The sequence below is a fragment of the Aotus nancymaae genome, unplaced genomic scaffold (assembly GCF_030222135.1).
Source record: "Aotus nancymaae isolate 86718 unplaced genomic scaffold, 86718_ANA_hifiasm-v0.15.2.pri h1tg000065l, whole genome shotgun sequence".
NCBI classification, from domain to species: Eukaryota; Metazoa; Chordata; class Mammalia; order Primates; family Aotidae; genus Aotus; species Aotus nancymaae.
The window spans coordinates 14,471,815-14,490,037 of record NW_026988480.1 but is presented as its reverse complement, the minus strand read 5'-3'; the positions used below and the strand labels follow the sequence as shown (position 1 = coordinate 14,490,037).

Sequence of the window (18,223 nt, the reverse complement as noted above, 5' to 3'; positions counted from 1 at the left end):
AGATATATTGCACATCTGCTCTGTCGATGTCCTGTGGCCCTTTGGGGGACCACAACCATTGTACTAAGACTTTTCCTGCCTCCCCCTCAGAACCGGTATCAGTCTTATTGGGAACGCACGCTTTAAATGCAGGGTCACAAAACGGGCTGAGCAGGGAGCATGTTGGAGGCTGGGTGTTGTGAAGATAACGAGGAGCTGCAGGAGCAGCCAGAATCAGGTCCAGACGACTGGACGTTACCAAGTGCAAACGCACACCCGGGGCTGCCAAATCTTCTAACATATCAAAAGAATTTGGAAAACAGAGATTTTCCTTTAGAAATAAATGTTTACATGTTAGCAAGTTTTTTTTTTGTTTTTTTTTTTTTTAGTGTAAACACTAAGAAATCTGGGTTTTATTTGCACCCTGCTAAGCTTTTGCCCCAGGCAAAAGATGATGTTTTTTCACGGGGAAAAAGGAGAAAAGGACTCCAGCCGCGACGGCCGGAAGTGAGCTCCCATAACCCTTAGCTTGCCCGGAAGCGGCTCCAGGCTGCTGTGCTGGTGCGCTTGGAGATCCAGAGCGCAGCGTCCACCAGGGGCGACTCAAACGAATCTCATTAGCCAAGGGTCGTTGCCTCTGGGAGTAGTTTTGGGAGAAAAAACGGGATTTCCATTCATCTTAACAGTCAAACCGGTTTTATAGTCACTGTCCACCCCCGCCCCGCCCATGCTCATAGATTCCCCATGCGCTACACTGACATACTCACCACTCCGAACACGAGCTCCTGCTTCACCCTACCAGCCTTCCAGATCCCCACGGTGCCCTGCGACTCCGTGCGTTTACGCCTGTGTGCACGCTGTCACCACGGACCAGACTAAATGGCTTCTCCATTCTCTGAAAACTGCCCACTGGGGGAGACCTAGATGAATCCTCCCTCCTCTCCTCTCTCCCTTCTCCGCACATCCGGTGTGGATGTCATACCATTAGCGCTTGATTATACTCTGTCTGATATTTTTCTGTTTTTTATGCATTAGTATTAGATCCCAACCCGCTATAGACTCCGTAGAGGCTGGAACTGTTTCTGATATTGCCCCTCCCTCCACTCCAGACTCCCAGAAGTTACTTGTCAAAAATATTTATAGACTGATTGCAATAGTTATACCACTTTTCAATCTTTCTACAACAAAATTATGAGTAATGACATTCTACAGGACTTTTTGTTGTTGTTTTAATGTGAAGATAAAGGACAATCTGTACCTGTTTTGTTGATTCTGTTGACAGAGTCCATTATCCTTCAGCTGGAAGAGATTTCTCCCCAGTAATGAGAAAATCTGCACATGAAGCTCCAAGCTCCCCACAGATATTAACATCCTTATTTAAAAGTCCTTGAAAATGGGCATTTGGCATGCAAACGTTCTGGCTTTGTGGGATTTTTCTTTTCTTTTCTTTTCTTTTTTTTTTCCACAACAACTAGAGTTTCTATAGTTCTCAGCCCAAAAGAGTAATATAGTCTGTCACAGTCCTTGGACAACTACTCGAACTTGCTGAAATGGATGGGTTATTGAGCAGAAAAAGGAAGAGAAAAACTTTTCACCTAAGTCCGAGGAATGAGGTGAAGAACAATAGAGTCAGCTCACAGGGAGGATGGCTTCACTACAGGCAGGATTGAGCAGCACTTTGAAATCTTCCACCATCCCCAACCCATGCTGTCTCCAGCTTGGTGTATGCTTTCATTTATCCAGGGATCAGTAGCCGGGGGGGAGGAAAGTTTCATTCTCCAGCTGTTGTGTCATTTCCCTTGATAAGTCCTAAATTGACCGCGTTATCCAGCACCAAAGGAGTTTTCCTGTGGTAGGCATTTTTTATTATGTGCCCTTTCAGGGGACAAAGGCATCTGTCAGTAAACTGCTATGGGGGAAAAAGACAATATCATTCTCGCAGTTTCATAAGCATGTTCTTCTGAAGAACTAATGTGAACGTGAGAAATTAGGCAACATTATCATCTGTTAGCCTGGCTGTTAGCCTGGCTGCATTGGTGATCAGGTGAAGGAAAAATACAAAATACTATTTTCTTCAAGAGCAATTTTTAGCATTAAAGATACTAATTACAACATTTCAAATGGAAACGTTTCCTTTTGTATATTTTGCACAGTATTCGAACATATTTATGGACAAAATGGAATCGCACCCCCATTATCAAGTGCCTCCCAGTGCTGGCTGTTATTTGTTAAGCCCTAAGGAGCGTGCTGTGGCACTGGGGAAGTGGCAGTGTGAGCCAGCTGTGGTTTTATCTGGGACAGAAATATCTCGAAGGATGATTTGTGGAGGTGTAATGAGTTGAGGATGGAGTCTTGGGTGTCTCACGTGGGAGACAAAGAGAACATTTTCTGAGGTTGGTTTCCCCACTGCTCTGCTGTTAAAGAGTCACTTTCTTGTAAACCGTAATAAACAGATATTGCTCGGCTGTGTGTTGACATATTGATCCTATTTTTAAAAACATCTCCACAGATCCTCAAACGGCAGCGGGTGAGGTGGATGGGGTTAATCTGGAGGAGATTCGAGAATTTGCCAAAGCTTTTAAAATCCGGCGCCTGTCCCTTGGCCTGACCCAGACTCAGGTGGGACAGGCTCTCAGTGCTACAGAGGGCCCCGCGTACAGCCAATCGGCCATCTGCAGGTAACCCGCGCCTGCATGCTGTCACCTCTCCTGGCCGGCCTGGGCCTCGTTTGTCTTTGCAGCTCAGCTTTTCTTCATCGGGTGGGCAAAGCTGGAGGGGCAGAGAGTGGGAACAAAGTTTGGGGGCAGCTATATGTTGAGATTGGTGATCTTGATGCAAACAACGCTGCTGAAGCAGATTTGGGGGTCCTGGCTTGATAACTCCTGTCAACTCACAAAGAACTTCCAAGGCAGTCTCATTGGAAATACACTACCCTCAGGGTCAGGGGCCTTTCTCCTGGGCCCACACTCCTGTGCAGCTGAGAGCCATCAACTTTGTGTGCACACAGGTATCCTGAGCAAATGTGGTAAAGCTGCCATTCCTAATTTGTGTTAATGCCTTCACTATTTCTGACCAGAGATGGCTATCAGGTCTTGGCTATCCAAGAAAACACACATTAAAAAACAAAAAAATTAACTATCTTGTGACCTTGAAGGTTTTAACCTGCCTTCCCAGACGCAGCTTTAAAAGCACGTTTATAAAAAATAAAATAAAATAAGCGAATGCTTTAAATGGCTCAAAAAAGAGTGGTGAGAATCTGGCCTAACCTTGCCCATCTCCCCTAAATTAAATAAATAAATGACAGAATCCGGCCTTGGTTGTGTTCAAGTTGATCCGGGTTAAGTGGTCAGAAGCAGGCCCCGTGCATGCATGTGTGTGTTGCACTAATCCCATGTTTATGCATGAGGTAACAAAGGCACTTCGGTAAGAGCTTTTTCCTCTTGGGCAATACCTTATGAGTCCTCCTCCATCAGGAAAAGCCAAGAAACCAACTCTAAACTCATTTAAGTGGATTTTGTTCTTGGTGATCCATGAAATGCTATCTTTTTATCTGCTCTTTATACTTTTAATGTATTCCCCCAAGGACGGAAGTGTACTTTTCCTGTAGTTTAAGACTAAGGTTATAAATAACATCAGTATGGGGTAGTAGCTTGCAGCTCACATTTTGCTCAATGATTTTCCATAAAACCCATTGATTGTTGTTAAATACAAAAAGCACCATAGGATCCTCTCACTTCTATGGCCTCCCCTACTGTTTTTTCTTATAAGATACCTCCCTGTAGAAAATAACCTTTATTCAGTCTATACAAGGATACTACTGCTGGGAAATTTGTTTCAAGGCTTGTATATGTTATTCCAAACAACATGTACAGAAGCGTCAACACTAACAAGCAGCATCCATGATATGAATATCATTGCTCCCTGTTAGGAAGCATTAATTTCGTTTCATCTTGACAGCCTTGGGATAAAGGCAGCCACAGGTTTTTAAGTTGTTGCCAATTTTCTTTTGGTACTATATTCTTGTTTAACTTATTTTTAGTCCTAAAATGTGATTTCCTTTTATTGATATAAGCACTAGCTAATGTTTAATGTTTACCTCATACACCTAGCATTTCTAGGGCATTCCCAGTCAAATGTGTTAATTTCTAAAGTCTACCCTAGAGAGAGGTCAAAAAAGCTGTGGCTGAAATGTGGAGACTTTGGGAATTCCTATTATATAATAGAACATGTCTGATGCCTTGACTTTGGGGCCTTTCTCTAGCTTCCAGTATTTCATTGAGATCGTTTTAGGAGCTATCAAGAAAAGAAAGAAAGACCAAGGTCTTACATTGGAACAATTTAAGAGAATTCAAAGGGTGGTGAGGAACCTGCTTTGGAGCCTGCACACTCAGGCATCCTTGTCCCTCATTAGCTGCAGTGACTCCTAAGAGCTGCTTTAAATCCCTCCTTATTTAAAAAATGTATTGGAAAAAAGCATTCCAATACACTGATCAGCCCCATCACAACTTCTGTCCCCTGGTGCCTTGCACTGTAAAGCCTGTTGTCGTGCTATCAAATATTTAAGCTTTGGGGATTTTATGGCAAACAATGCCAAATGTGGTATGTGGCAAATTAGCACAACAGTGAGAGCTTAGGAGCTTGCCATAAAGGACAAATTCATTAAATAACATTAAATGATTAGTTCACTCTGTATGGATAGCAAATGTACTCCTTCCCTCCTTGACCAGTACTGGAAGTTGAGTTTTTCAAAAATAAACAAATAACTCTTGCATTCTACATGGAAGGGAATACTATGGAAATCACATTAAAATTTGATTCTGTTTGTGCTGCTTATCACATTATAAGAGATCTAAAATGTGCTGCCAAAAATAAGATTGTGGCACATAAAGAAAGCCTCTCCTCTTCTGTCCTTTTGCAAGCATCCTTACAGAACATATTCTGAGTAACACGGGCTCAGTTTAGTTCTATGAGAACAGACCATTATAATAAGATGCACTCTGTAGTCAGAAGTTTTTCAACAGCATGGGACACTATAAAAGGGAGAGGAGAATTCTATGTATCCAAAGTTGTCATACTGCAGGGTTGTAAATTTGGTTTTAGAATAAACAAATGAATAAAAGGAATTTCTACTTTTTTGTACTTCATTGAGAGTGAGTGTGAGTTTGGTACCAGGATGACCTCTTAAAACACTCTGTAAAATTTTGTCCAAGATGCTTCATATTTTTTAAAGTCAATGTAGCAAAGAATTGCTGATAGCAATTGATGTCTGGAAGACCTCATTTACAGAAAATGATATCATTCAAGTCCAGTTTGCAGATATCACACATTAAACACAGCTTGGTGCCCTGGTGCAAAAGTACACCATTATCCCGGATGGTGTTTGGAGGGTGGAAGGTGGCCCTTAGCACACCCAGGGGTGGGGTGTTTTACAGTAATTACAATGTGCCCAGCTGTTTGAGCCAGAACAGGAAAGTAGCAATGGGTTATGTTTTACCTGGAAAGAGAGCATGTTGTTAACTTACATATGGTGAAAATTGTTTATTCCCAGAGAGAGAAAGAGAGAAGTCAAAATGAGACACAAAAGAGAGATAAAAAGCCATAAAAAAAAGTCCCAGTGGCCATCAGTGACTATGATAATAGCAATAACATTTTTATAACCAAGTCAATGGGGCAAATTTAAAGAAAACCAAATGTAAAATGTAAAGAATCATTTTAAATGAAAGAATGTGACAACCGTCATCTTTGATGGCACTTCCTAGTGTTAATTTTTGCCTTCAGGATTCTGCAGACGGCAGAAATGGAGCTGGTACTATTAAAATAAAAGCTTAGATCTCAGAGTTTGTAAGGAAAAGGCCTGTGAGTTGTTTGCGTGCCTGTTATAATAGCTCACGCATCCTGCTGTCTCCTCACCCCTGTCTGTGCGCGTGTGTGGTTTGCATGGTCTGGCATGGAGCATGCTGGGAGGGTGGACGCTGGCTTGGGCAGGGCTGGCTACCTTGCAGCTGGCTATTAACCTGCAGTGAATTTGCCCTGCCAGGCAGTCAGGCAGGCAGGCAGGAGGCCCACCCTGGCAGAGGACTCAGTGTAAGACTGTTCTTTCTCAATTTTCCCCCCAGACACACCATCCTGAGAAGCCACTTTTTCCTACCACAGGAAGCCCAAGAGAACACTATAGCTAGCAGTCTGACAGCCAAACTGAACCCTGGCCTTTTGTATCCTGCCAGGTTTGAAAAGCTGGACATCACCCCTAAAAGTGCCCAGAAGATCAAGCCGGTGCTTGAGCGGTGGATGGCTGAGGCTGAGGCCCGCCATCGAGCAGGTATGCAGAACCTGACCGAGTTTATCGGGAGTGAACCATCCAAAAAGCGCAAGCGGCGCACTTCCTTCACACCCCAGGCCCTTGAGATCCTCAATGCCCACTTTGAGAAGAACACACACCCCTCTGGGCAGGAAATGACCGAAATTGCTGAGAAGCTGAACTATGACCGGGAAGTAGTTAGAGTTTGGTTCTGCAATAAAAGGCAAGCCCTGAAGAACACAATTAAACGCTTAAAACAGCACGAGCCGGCCACAGCAGTCCCTTTGGAGCCCTTAACAGACTCTCTGGAAGAAAACTCCTAAAGAGATGCCATAATCAGAAGCAAAATTCACAGAAACTTAACTCCACCCTTGGGACTCCACGAAAAAAATTTTTTAATTTAAAAAAAAATGTAAAAATAGCCCCAGTTATCATCATCCTTCTAAGTAAAAGACTAACAAAACTACCAAGTGGACACAATGGTTTCTACATGTCCGTTGGTTTTCCAAAAAGGAAAAAAGAAATTTTTTTGAAAATTTTTAAACAAGTAATACACCACACCAAAGGTGTGTGTGGTAGGATAGTTCCCTTCCCCCACCTGTCTCCCCCAAAGTCAGTTTTTTAATGGACTTAAAGCAAACCAAATAACCACGTACTGTTTTCTGTGTATTATGAAAATGTGAACACATTTTAAGGAAAAAGAAAAAAAACTAAACCAAAAACCACCAACAATGAAGAAACAAAAAACTTTGATCTGTTCAAAGCGAATACAAGCCTGCCACCTGGAGGAAGGACTGCACCCCTTCAGGTACTAAGTGCTGATTCACTATGAAACCTATTAACCAAAGTCAGAAACTGGCATTGCAACGCGATCGTTCATCTACGCTTCTCCGTGCGTAAAGTTGTGTTATGAATTTTTACATTTGTACTAACAGAACAATAGGAAGCCTGATTTCACTCATCTTTCCCATCTATTGTCTCCACCCATGGGGTGGATATCACTGTTAAAGCCATTCTGTGAGGTTCACTATTGGGGTTCTTTTGGGGGTGGTGGGGAGGGTGATCTTTTTTCTTTTCCTTTCTTTTTGAGGGGAGGGCATCCTGGATCGTGTGCCAAAGCATTTGTTGCTTTTTTCTCACTATGACTTGTGGGTTTGAGAAAAGAAAAGGGAGCTCATGTTTCTCTCTTTTCCTCCATTTCTCCATCTCCCTCATGAGTGGCTCCTGGGGTCTGCTGGAAGGCCACAGAAGTGGGGAGGAACTGTGTCTTTTCCACTCAGACCTTAGTGAAATGCAGGAGAGACTCCAAAATAACTAGGGCTTTGCTCGATGAACTGTCAACACTGGCATAAGCTGTAATTGTGCTCACTGTCCACACCAGAGCTTGGGATTTTACTCAGTCTGTTGGCCACGTACATGGAGAGCTGACCAAAACTAATTTTGTAATATAAACATAAGCTGCACATTTGGTTCAATACTTACATCTATGTTATGCTTCTGTGCAAAGCAATTTCTCTCAGAAGTCTGATAGCCAAAGAAATGTCTCAAGATTTCAGTCAAATACACACATGGCATGCACACACCCATAAACACACACACAAAGAAACAGGCTAAAAAGAAAGTGATAGCAATTGGATCGCTAAAGGCCGTCGTGTATCCTGTTAATCTCATCTTTCCTGCTACTTCTTTTATTCCAATAGCGATGGCAGACTTTTTTCAGGGGGGAATAACTATTTTTCGGGATATATAAATGGAGCAGAAAGGTGGCGGGCAAATTTAAACAACTGGAATTGGGGACCGGGTTCTTCAGGGTAAAGAAAGTTTGAAGAAACTTCCACCAAAAGAAAAAAATATAGAAGGGGCTTATCTAACACATCAGAATAGCCTTTACTATGAGAACTAGAAGATTCTTTCCTTTAAAAAAAAATTAACTTAAAAGATCTACGGGCCACGATAACCTAATAAGCAAGAAGGACGTGTTGGGATGTGAGGACAGCTGTACAGGTGAGCACTTGGCACCTGCCACTGGTGTTTTCACCCAGGTACAGGCAGACGGTGTTCCATTAAAGGAGCAGGCGAAAGAGAGCCGTCAATTTGCTTGCTGTTGAAATGTAAATATTTATGCATAATTTATAATCATGCTAATATATTATATAGAAGTAAGTTGTGAAAGAAAAAAAAAAGAAACCCAATCTCAAGTTGCCCAACTGATTAAAAATGCCATCTCCTTCCCCTTACACTCCCTCTCCCCAGGGGGTTTGAGTTTCTTCTGTTGGCTCCTTTGCTGGTTGTGTAAATGCAAAAGTATAATTGTCCCCTCCAGTGATTCATGGAGCAATCAAGAGACTACCAGCAAGGAAACTCTAAAAGGAATCCTGGAAGCAGAACCAGTCGCTCGTAAAGGTGTTTCCATTTCACCAGTCAATGCTAACTGGACCACAGCTAACTGGATCTTCAATGCCAACATCACAGATCCCCTTTTGCCACCTCAAAAACTGCACAAATACAGACAACCCAGAAACCCAAAACTTTATTGATTATAACAGATTATGGATTCTCCTAGGACCTGCTCCAAATTCCATCAAGAAAAGCTCCCTGCGAAGAAAAGTTAACAAGATAACATATGATGGATGCTAAATATTTAAATATATTCTGGCAGCGGTTACATAAGGCCTGCTCAGTTCTGAGATCTATAATTGGGAGGGTCTAACTAGGACAGGAAAAATATAAAATAAAAGTAATCTTCCAGAGTGGAACAAAGAAGAAATATGTTCATCCCACAGTCATAACACCATTCATGTGCAGTGATTTTTTTATAGTTTTATAATTTTGTATTGTTTTATAAATTATTTATAAGGTGTTGTAATGCTTCTTATATTAATTTTTTACAGATAAATTTTTTGCTACAAGGCATAAAAAGGTGCCTGAACAGATCCTTAGGAATATAAATTATACTGTGTAACTCATACGTCTTTGGGACCACACCTAATGCTTAATTTTATGATGACATTTCTCATTTCTACTTGTAAACAACTTCATATGCCAATAGCATTTAAGTATCTTTTATGTTTCCATGAACTGAAGGTTAAGGTTGCTACCAACAAAAAATAAAAGCCACTTTGAGCATATGTGATTGTATTTCAAGCTTCAGTATTTTTTTTCACGTAATTTTTAATTATTGTCATCTGCATTTCTTCATTACTTCATGAAAAAATGACAATGGATGTTATATTTTACACTTGTTTATAGGTTTTCTTTCTTTTTCAACCAAGAAAATATTTTGAACAGTTGGAAGTTTTAATTGCATTTGCAACGTTTTGGGTTCTTTATGTTGTCATCACACAGATGCACACACATATATACACACAACACAAAAGAGGGAACAAAAAAGCAAAAGGAGCTAGAAAAAAAAAAAACAGAACAAAACAAGTAGAGGCGTATCAAAGAACTCAAGCTATAACCAAAAAGAAATCGTAAAATGCCTTTGCTCGTTTCTCTATGCTGGACCAAAGGTCAATATTTGCAGGTATATGCACATTGTATAGATATGGCTAAATGTTGCTGACAATCTCGCAATACTAAACTGTTCCTATTTTAAGAAGAAAAAAAAAAAGAAATGCAAACTGTTAGTCAATGTTTTACCTCAGCACTCTACTTGTACCCAGTTAATGACCAACCTTAAAAAAATGGAGATAAAGGAAATTGATTTTCATTTCAATGTTTGACTGTAAAATCTGTTTGGATAACATTTTGTAATGAGCCTTTTGTCACGTGATTTGCTTGTCTTCAACTTGAAATTATGTGAGGCACATTTGTTTATTTGTTGTTAAGAAAGTAATTTTATTTTTTTGTCCTGTGTGCTATGATCTAGACTGGTCACCGGGGTCACTTATGAGGCACCACAAAGAGATCTGCTTCTCCGTGCCTGGAGCAGGCAGCAGGAGGGAGGGCAGGAAACAGGACTGGGTTGTTTTGGAAAAATCATCATGACGAGAAGTTGACGTGATAGACTTGTGACCAAGAAGCCAAACTGAATATTTAAAAGCTCCTTACTTGCTCTGACATTGAAACCAAAGCTGATTTTATCTGCACAGGTTGCTTAATGTTTAAAAAAAAAAAACTGTACTTAATCTAGAGCAATATCTGTATGGTCGGTAAAGCTGCACTTTGTGTATTTCTTAACAGCTTCAGATCTGTCACTTTTAATTTGTACCATAAAAAATAAAGAATTGTTTGACATGAGCTTCCAGACTAAGTGTGTCTCATACTCAGATGATATGTCATTTAAGTTGTCAGCATTTTTAAAAGTGTATGTTACAACCCCAAATGTTAAGGAAAGGAAGAGGTTCAAAACAGACTGGTTAATATCATTATTTAAACTTTCCAAATGCAATATTGTATTCATTAAGACTGCTTTGGTTGCTAGTTTGCCTACAAACTAGTTTGGTACTCAAATTTGCCTACAGAAAAAGATAGTGTGTTGTTTGACTTAATGGGAAGACCCATCGTGGACCTGAAGCACAGCTGGATTCAGTGTCTAAAACGTCATCATCCTGTCCTGCTTGGCTTCTTTCTCAGATGGATTCTCTAACCATCAACTCTAGGGCTTTAAGTCACACGCCCATCTCTAAACTAAGCACTGTGCTGGGGAGTGGTGCACATAAATTCATGGTATAGGCTCATTCCTGTCTGTTGGGGGAGGACGTGGCCTCACTCTGACAACCCTATGGGACCACAAGGATTGAAAGAGGAGTCCACATAAAAACCAGAAGACAAAAAAAAAAAAAAAGAGCCTTGGTAATGGGCAGACAAAACCCAGAGCCACCACAGTGTATGACTAACACTCAGCCGTGTGCCAGGTATCATAAAGAGTTTTGTTGGTGAAGAATGGTCTGCTACTCTTTTGTTTTGTTTTGTTTGTTTGTTTTGTTTTGTTTTTTGAGACAGAGTCTTGCTCTGTCGTCCAGGCTGGACTGCAGTGGTGCAATCTCGACTCACTGCAACCACTGCCTCCTGGGTTCAAGCAATTGTCCCACGTCAGCCTCCCGAGTAGCTGGGATTACAGGTGCCCGCCATCATATCCAGCTAATTTTTATATTTTAGTAGAGACAGGGTTTCACCATATTGGCCAGGTTAGTCTTGAACTCCTGACCTCAGGTAATCCGCCCATCTTGGCCTCCCAAAGTGCTGGGATTGATTACAGACATGTGTTACCATGTCTGGCCTTCTGCTACTCTTAAGTAATGTCTGTAATGGCATATTCTGGAAAATTTGGACATTTGGCATATGTTTCTGCCTGAAGTTTAGTATGGATAACAGGAATGAGTGAATGTTATTATATAATTCACTAATTCAAAAGATAGGAGCATCTTGACACCAGTAAAGAAATAAAATTTGGAATCATAATCTCCATATTTTAGTTGGCCTTTAGCAAACATTTCTTACACTGCATGGAAATCTGTATATCAACTTCATATTGTGATTGATAAGAAGTGCTTTGGGGTGAGCAACAAAACCAAAAATCTCAGTGACCATGCATTATAAATGAGCCACAAAGGGGCCAGGAAGCTCCAAGCCTGACTTTAAAAGGGGTAAAAAAAAAAAATGCTGATGCTTCTGCCTTGATAGGTGAGGGAAAGATAAAAAATAAAGTCATTTTCAATGGTTTTCTTTCCATATATAATATTCTACAAATATTACAGGCAAAGGTCCTGCCTATGATTATGCCTATTTTATGAAATATGTTTGACCTAGGAAACTCTAAAATGTCTTCTTTAAAAAGGACAACCATCATTTAAATTTAATCATTCCATATTCCACAAATATCTGCTAAGCATTTCATATGTGCCAGAAAATCCTGTGTGCTGAGGACTTAGAAATAAACAAAAAGAAACTTTGCCTTCAAGAAACTCATATTTATTGTGCAAAATCAGGGATATTTCTCCAGAAAGTAAAATCATTCCATGTTTCTTACACTGTAATATTTCAAAAATAAAATAAATTTCAAAATTAAAATGATGGAAACCAATTCTCAGGCTGACTTCAAAACTGAAAATAAATGGATAGGAACAGACTAGACTTAGAATACAATCACAAGTATCTGTTTTAAGTGATTCCAAAAGCTGTTCCAATGACACTATTCTACTAAACCACATGCATACAATATATGCAGTGACAAGTGGAGTTTAATAAAGAATCTATGCTTGGAAATAGTTAAGAAGCAACATGTAGATAAAACCAACTCTTACCAAAAACAAGCCTGAGCTCCTCATCCGTTGTTCTGCACTATGAAAGGAATCCAACCAAATGCGCCATTTGTCTTACCTACCAGAGGAAAGCCATGGTCAAAGGAAGAAGAGGACACCTAAGGAGATCTTCATGAAAACCTTTCTAAAACATATGAAGTATTTCCCCGTTTTCTTAAAACAGATCATGACCATCACTTACCTCTTCAGGGCCTTTCTCTTATTTGCTTTATCCTTGTTAATGGCTCCATCCATCAGCCATCCAAAGCAGAAGTCTAGAAGTTATCCCAACCCCTTTACACACACACACACACACACACACACACACACCCCTTAAGTCACTAAAAGTTCTGGCAATTCTGCCTCATGAATTCCTTTTGAATCTGTTTCTTGGTCTCCATCCCCCACTTTTTTTCCTTCCACTACTTAGTTCAGACCCACCTGCCTCTCACCTGGATCACCATGATATGCTCCTCCTAGCCTCTACACCCATCATATATTTGCCACCAGAGTAGTCATTCTAAAAGGCCAGTATAAATAAATTTCTCTTTTGTTTAAAACCTTTCCAAAGTTACCTTCAGAAAGAGAAACAGACTCTATCACAGCACACAATACCTTTTGCCACCTGGTCCTTGCCTACTTCTTCAGCCTGATTTCTCATCAAATCCCAGTTCATAGAGTTATGTACTTGCCACACCAAACTTCCTAAAATTTCTCCACTGCCCAGAGTACTTTTGGTGCAATACCCTCTGCTTGGAATGTCCATCCACAGCGCTACTGACCTATCTAATTTCTACTCATTCTTTAAGGCTCAGTTCTATTCAATTCCACAAATAATTATGTTCCGGGCATGGTGCTTCCTTCATCAGAGAATTTATCAAGTTTGCATATTTATTAACCACCTCTGAAATGTTACAAAATCACTGCCATTGATCTCTGAGTGGCCTGTGGACGTCCTTGGCTTACAGATAAGTGTAGTTGGCAGTAAGTTCTTTTAACTAGTTGTCATTTGCCTGTGACAGATTTTCCTTGTCTAATAGGAGTAACAGTCACCTCATATTTGCATCGTTTTCAAAGCTCTCTCCTATACATTATTTTATTCACTCCTAACATAAGCCCATAGAAGCATGATGATTCTTGTTTTATGCATGAGAACTAAGAATCATAAAAGTTAATAGCCTTAACCAGGATCCCAGAGTTCATAGATAGAGCTGGTTCTTCAATATATTAGGAACTAGAATATTCACCAAGGTGAGTACACATTGAAACACAGTAAACTCTGATACTGCCCTGTCTTTGAATCACCAGTGAAAACTATAGTATCTGATACATGGTAGCAGTTCAGGAAAGGCTTACTGCTGTTGATAATTACCAGTTATCTAACTACCAATTAACTTAACCTGAATGCTTAATGCTTGGCAGAAATGGTAAAGGACACATAAAGGGAAATTAGAAATGCCTATAACATTGTATCCTTTCATTATCACTGAGATTTAGGGTCTCCAGATAAGAAAACAAAGAATTCCAATGATTCCAAAGGCAAATGAGTTAAAGCCAACTGAAAGTGAAAGAGAAAATCAGTGGATTCTAGTCACTAATCCCACTAGTAAGTGAGGACCATGCAATGCATGTGGAAATAGGAAGCTGCACTGGGACCTGGGCTGGAAGGTCCATTCCAGAACATTCTTTGATACTCTCATGTCACTTTAAAGAATTTTAGTTGGCTGGACCCAGTGACTCATGCCTGTAATCCCAGCACTTTGGGAGGCTGAGGCAGGCAGATTACCTGAGGTCAGGAGTTCGAGACCAACCTGGTCAACACATGAAACCCCATCTCTACTAAAAATACAAAAATTAGCTGGGCGTGGTGGCATATGCCTGTAATCTCAGCTACTTGGGAGGCTGAGTCAGGAGAATGACTTGAACCTCAGGAGGTGGAGGTTACAGTGAGCCAAGATTATACCACTGCACTCCAGTCTGGGTGACAGAACAAGACTGTCTAAAAAAAAAAAAAAAAAAAAAAGGTTATAGTTTTGATCCTGACCATTTACCAGACCTAAGATAGTCATTTGGGAAGAAATCACACTCTTTCCATTTCCTTGTCTATATCACTGAAGTCTGGGATCTATGTAAAAGTATCTGCATGGGTTAATGAGCTTTGTTACTGAGGTCACTGGGGCATCACCTCTGAAAGAGAGGACGTTTCCAGGGTGTGTTTGATTATCTGCACATATGCAACAGTAGGAGAAAAAGATCCAGAACCGAAGTAGTTCCAAACACTGAACTTCAGTTAAAGAGCAAGAAACTCGTGTGCAATAACACTCATGGTGAACTATAATATTGAAGCCCTTTGCAGATGCTCTTATTAAGATGCTAGACAAAAGAAGCAGAAAAGAGACCAGCATTTCTTGGATACCTACCACATGTAGGCATTACTGTCCTCATTTTCAAATCCTGCACTGTTATCTGAGATTTGAGGCCTGCTTAGATATACTTATGCTACTAATAAATGTTCTCATAAAGGAAGATTCACTAAGACTTACTTACATTTAGACTGACTAAACTCCTGAACTAACGCATCATTGAAGTGGATCACTGGGCCTCACTCAGACAATGGACTTCCAATCCATGGATCTGGTCACCACTTGGGCCACATTTATGACTACAGATGAAGGAAAAAGAGATCACTTGGGAAGCAGTTTTGCTTGTTTTACCTTCTAGTTTTTGTTATTGTTGAAATATTTTATAAGTAATTTATTTTTATTATAGAAAGATCAGAATATACAAAGACACAAGATATTTTCATTATAAATTATTATAGTTCAGCTGTTTTTCTTTATACTGCTCTATTTCAACATTCACCAGCTGCTTGAATTGTTTGTCTTAAACTTCAGAGACAGAGGGTAAATTAGAAAATCAAAAATAGAACTCATATCTCTTGAAATCCCATTTCTGTGAAATGCCACAGCTGTTTGGGTTCCCAAAACTCAGTCATTATTTACCCAGAATCTTAACATGACCTACCATGCAGCTAATCCCAGAGGAAAACACAACAGCCCCGGTTGTCTGTGGGGGAGACTGGATGCCCGAGATCATTTCCACATTGGCTTTACTAAACAATCAAGAGATACATGTGAAGAAAAGTGGATTTCAGTCATGGAAACATGCACCCCTAGGTATTGGCAGGCTGGTACTGGCTGACATGATGATCTCTTACTTAAAGTGAGACCCTCCACTTTATATTCAAAGAATGGTTTTATCTTTATATAAGACCAAACTATATCAAGGTCTTCAATAGCCATACCAAGCACACCGTGAGCATTGTACACATGTCCTTACGGGGAGCCAGTCTGTCATATAAAGGTATGGGGAAATGACTTAAACCCATCAAAATCATTCTCAGCCATCCAATTTGATAAAACACACCCTGACATACACACACGTAGAACATTTTAATTGCTTCTTTCCAAAAGCACAAGCTTCCCTCTTACTTTTTAACACACTCCTACTGTGTCACCAATGTTCAAATTCTTACTTTTGGGTTTTGTGCTGCTTTGAATAGAGGGAAAGAGTTCACACAGGCTCCTGATTCTGTTCCTGGGAGGTCACAATGCAACCAGTCTTTGAAAAACATAATGTGTGCTCAAGCACTTGCATGTGTGTATTCTTTATCTCTGCTTCTAGAACAATCAGACTCCCCAGGAGGAATAAAAATCAGAAAAATTAATATATCTGCAGTCTCCCAAGAGTATAACAGCCTGGAAGCAGTCAACTCTGAAGGGATTCATTTAAACTTCCTGAAGAGAACAAAATACTTGAGGACACATCAGTGCCACCTGCCTGTCCCGTGGCAAAGCAACTGCCCCATCCCTTATTCTCCTCTGCCAAACCCTTTGTTTTCTGCTTCTCTCCTTTAAACTTACTTTGCCCTTGTTTTCCCCAAAACTGGAAGGGTGAGAAGCATCCTTAAGTTGGCCAGACAAGACAATTCACTATTTTGTGGGTGCACCCCCTCAACTTCCTCAAACAGGGAACTCTACTTGCATTTGTGTTCTCTTGGCCTATTGCTCCTCCCTACCCTCATCTCCAAACTCTGATCAGCTTCCAAGATCCAGATTAAAGGCCTAAGACTTAAAAGCATAACGGTGAAACTGACTATTCAGAGCTGAGGTCAAGATGAGGATCTATCACAGGGCTGGCAAATAATAAACATTTCAGATTTTGAGGGCCATACTCTGCTGATGTAGCACAAAAAACAGCTATAGGCAGCATGTAAACAAATGGTAGTAGCTGTGTTCCAATAAAACTTTATTATACAAAAACTGGCAGTTGGCTGAATTTGGCCCATAGACTATAGTTTACAGACCCCTGATCTATTGGGCTAAGCTGGTTTGGGGCCACAGAGTCCTCATAAGTCTTTCATTGACTCTGGACATGGGCCCACCTCCTAGCCATCTGTAGTGATGCTGTCAGGGCTCTACCCAGAACCCCTAGGATTCTTTTACCCCATTTCTGTGTACCCTGCCACCTGCTTCAAAAATGTTTGGCCTCCAAATTTTGCACCTCTGATTCTTCTGGAGGACTTCCTCCAGCTACTAAGTCACTTTTGTCTGCAAAAGCACAGAGCCCAGGTGCCTAGTTTATGCCCCAAATCCCTACCCCCAGGGGCAAGAGGATGACTTCTGCACCCCCACAGCCCCTGGCCTGGGTACTTCCAAGGCTCATGCATACTCCAGATGCAGGGACCAGACTGCAGCTGCCCACCCTGGAAATTGACCTGGAATTGCTTCCTCACTTATCCTGCTTTTCCACTCTCTTCCCAGGTTTTCCCAAAGTCCTTCCTTAATAAATCACTTATACCCAACTCTTCAACTCTGGGGAAGCTGACCTCAGTCGCCATCTCAAAATGTTCCAAAAACCTCTTTCTTTCCTTCGTGAAGTGTTTGCAGATCCTGGAACAGATGCTTAGACACATCCCTAGATTTGTCAGGGCCCAGGAGCCTTGTGGGAAAGACCTCAAACCTGGCCCTCGACTGAGGTTCAAACACATGCAGGAGATTGAGATTAGAGTTCCCCCCAGGGACACAGATTAGAGGGAGAGGGGCTTTTAAGGGAAGATGACTCTGAGGGGGGGGGATCAGCAGAGCCCTGAGCAGCCATGATGAGGAGATCCTGTGAGTGCTGAGAAAGGAAGAGGCAGGAGAGAGCTGGGGTATTCCAGATTAAACAGCTCAGCACCCTTAGGATCAGGGCCAGGCCTTGGTGACTCAAGCAAGGCCCACAAGGGACAAAATTTTTTAGGAGTCACTCAGACTTGGATAAAATTTAAATCTGACATTCTAGCACCTCACCCTTGTCATGGCCCTTCCCCAGGGGCTGGTTCCAAATGGGAAAGGAGAGTTCCTCCTGGCCAGAGAAAAGCTTCAGAAGGTCAGCTGCCTGCCAGAAGTTGGCAGCTTGAAAGTAACAGCAAGGGCAGTGGCTCCTGGGAAAAGGCTGCTCACCTGGTTGTGCCCCACATGGGATGCTAGTGGATTCAGCCTCCTGGCTTTTCCTGGTGCCCTCTCTGGGTCATCAGCTTTTCTTGAACTGTATCCTCTGCCCAGAAAGCTCCTACTCCCTTGCCTTCTTCCAGTCTGCTCAAATCTCATCTTTTCTTTTTTCCCCAAATCTCATCTTTTAAGTGGCTTATGAGGGCCAC

General features: G+C 41.2%; 1 protein-coding gene across 3 annotated transcripts in view; it reads left to right on the top strand.

Annotated features, from left to right (window-relative positions):
* Nucleotides 1–10,519, top strand: part of POU6F2 (POU class 6 homeobox 2) — a 469,381-nt gene extending 458,862 nt beyond the window's left edge. For 2 of the 3 annotated variants that reach the window (XM_064366754.1, XM_064366752.1), the window contains exons 9-10: nt 2,489–2,657; nt 6,096–10,519. In XM_064366754.1, coding sequence (XP_064222824.1) covers nt 2,489–2,657; nt 6,096–6,600 — 674 coding nt within the window. In that variant the 3' untranslated portion in view covers nt 6,601–10,519. The remainder of the gene's footprint in view (nt 1–2,488; nt 2,658–6,095) is intronic. The other variant, XM_064366753.1, reaches the window with a different exon arrangement.
* The last annotated feature ends 7,704 nt before the right edge of the window (nt 10,520–18,223 follow it).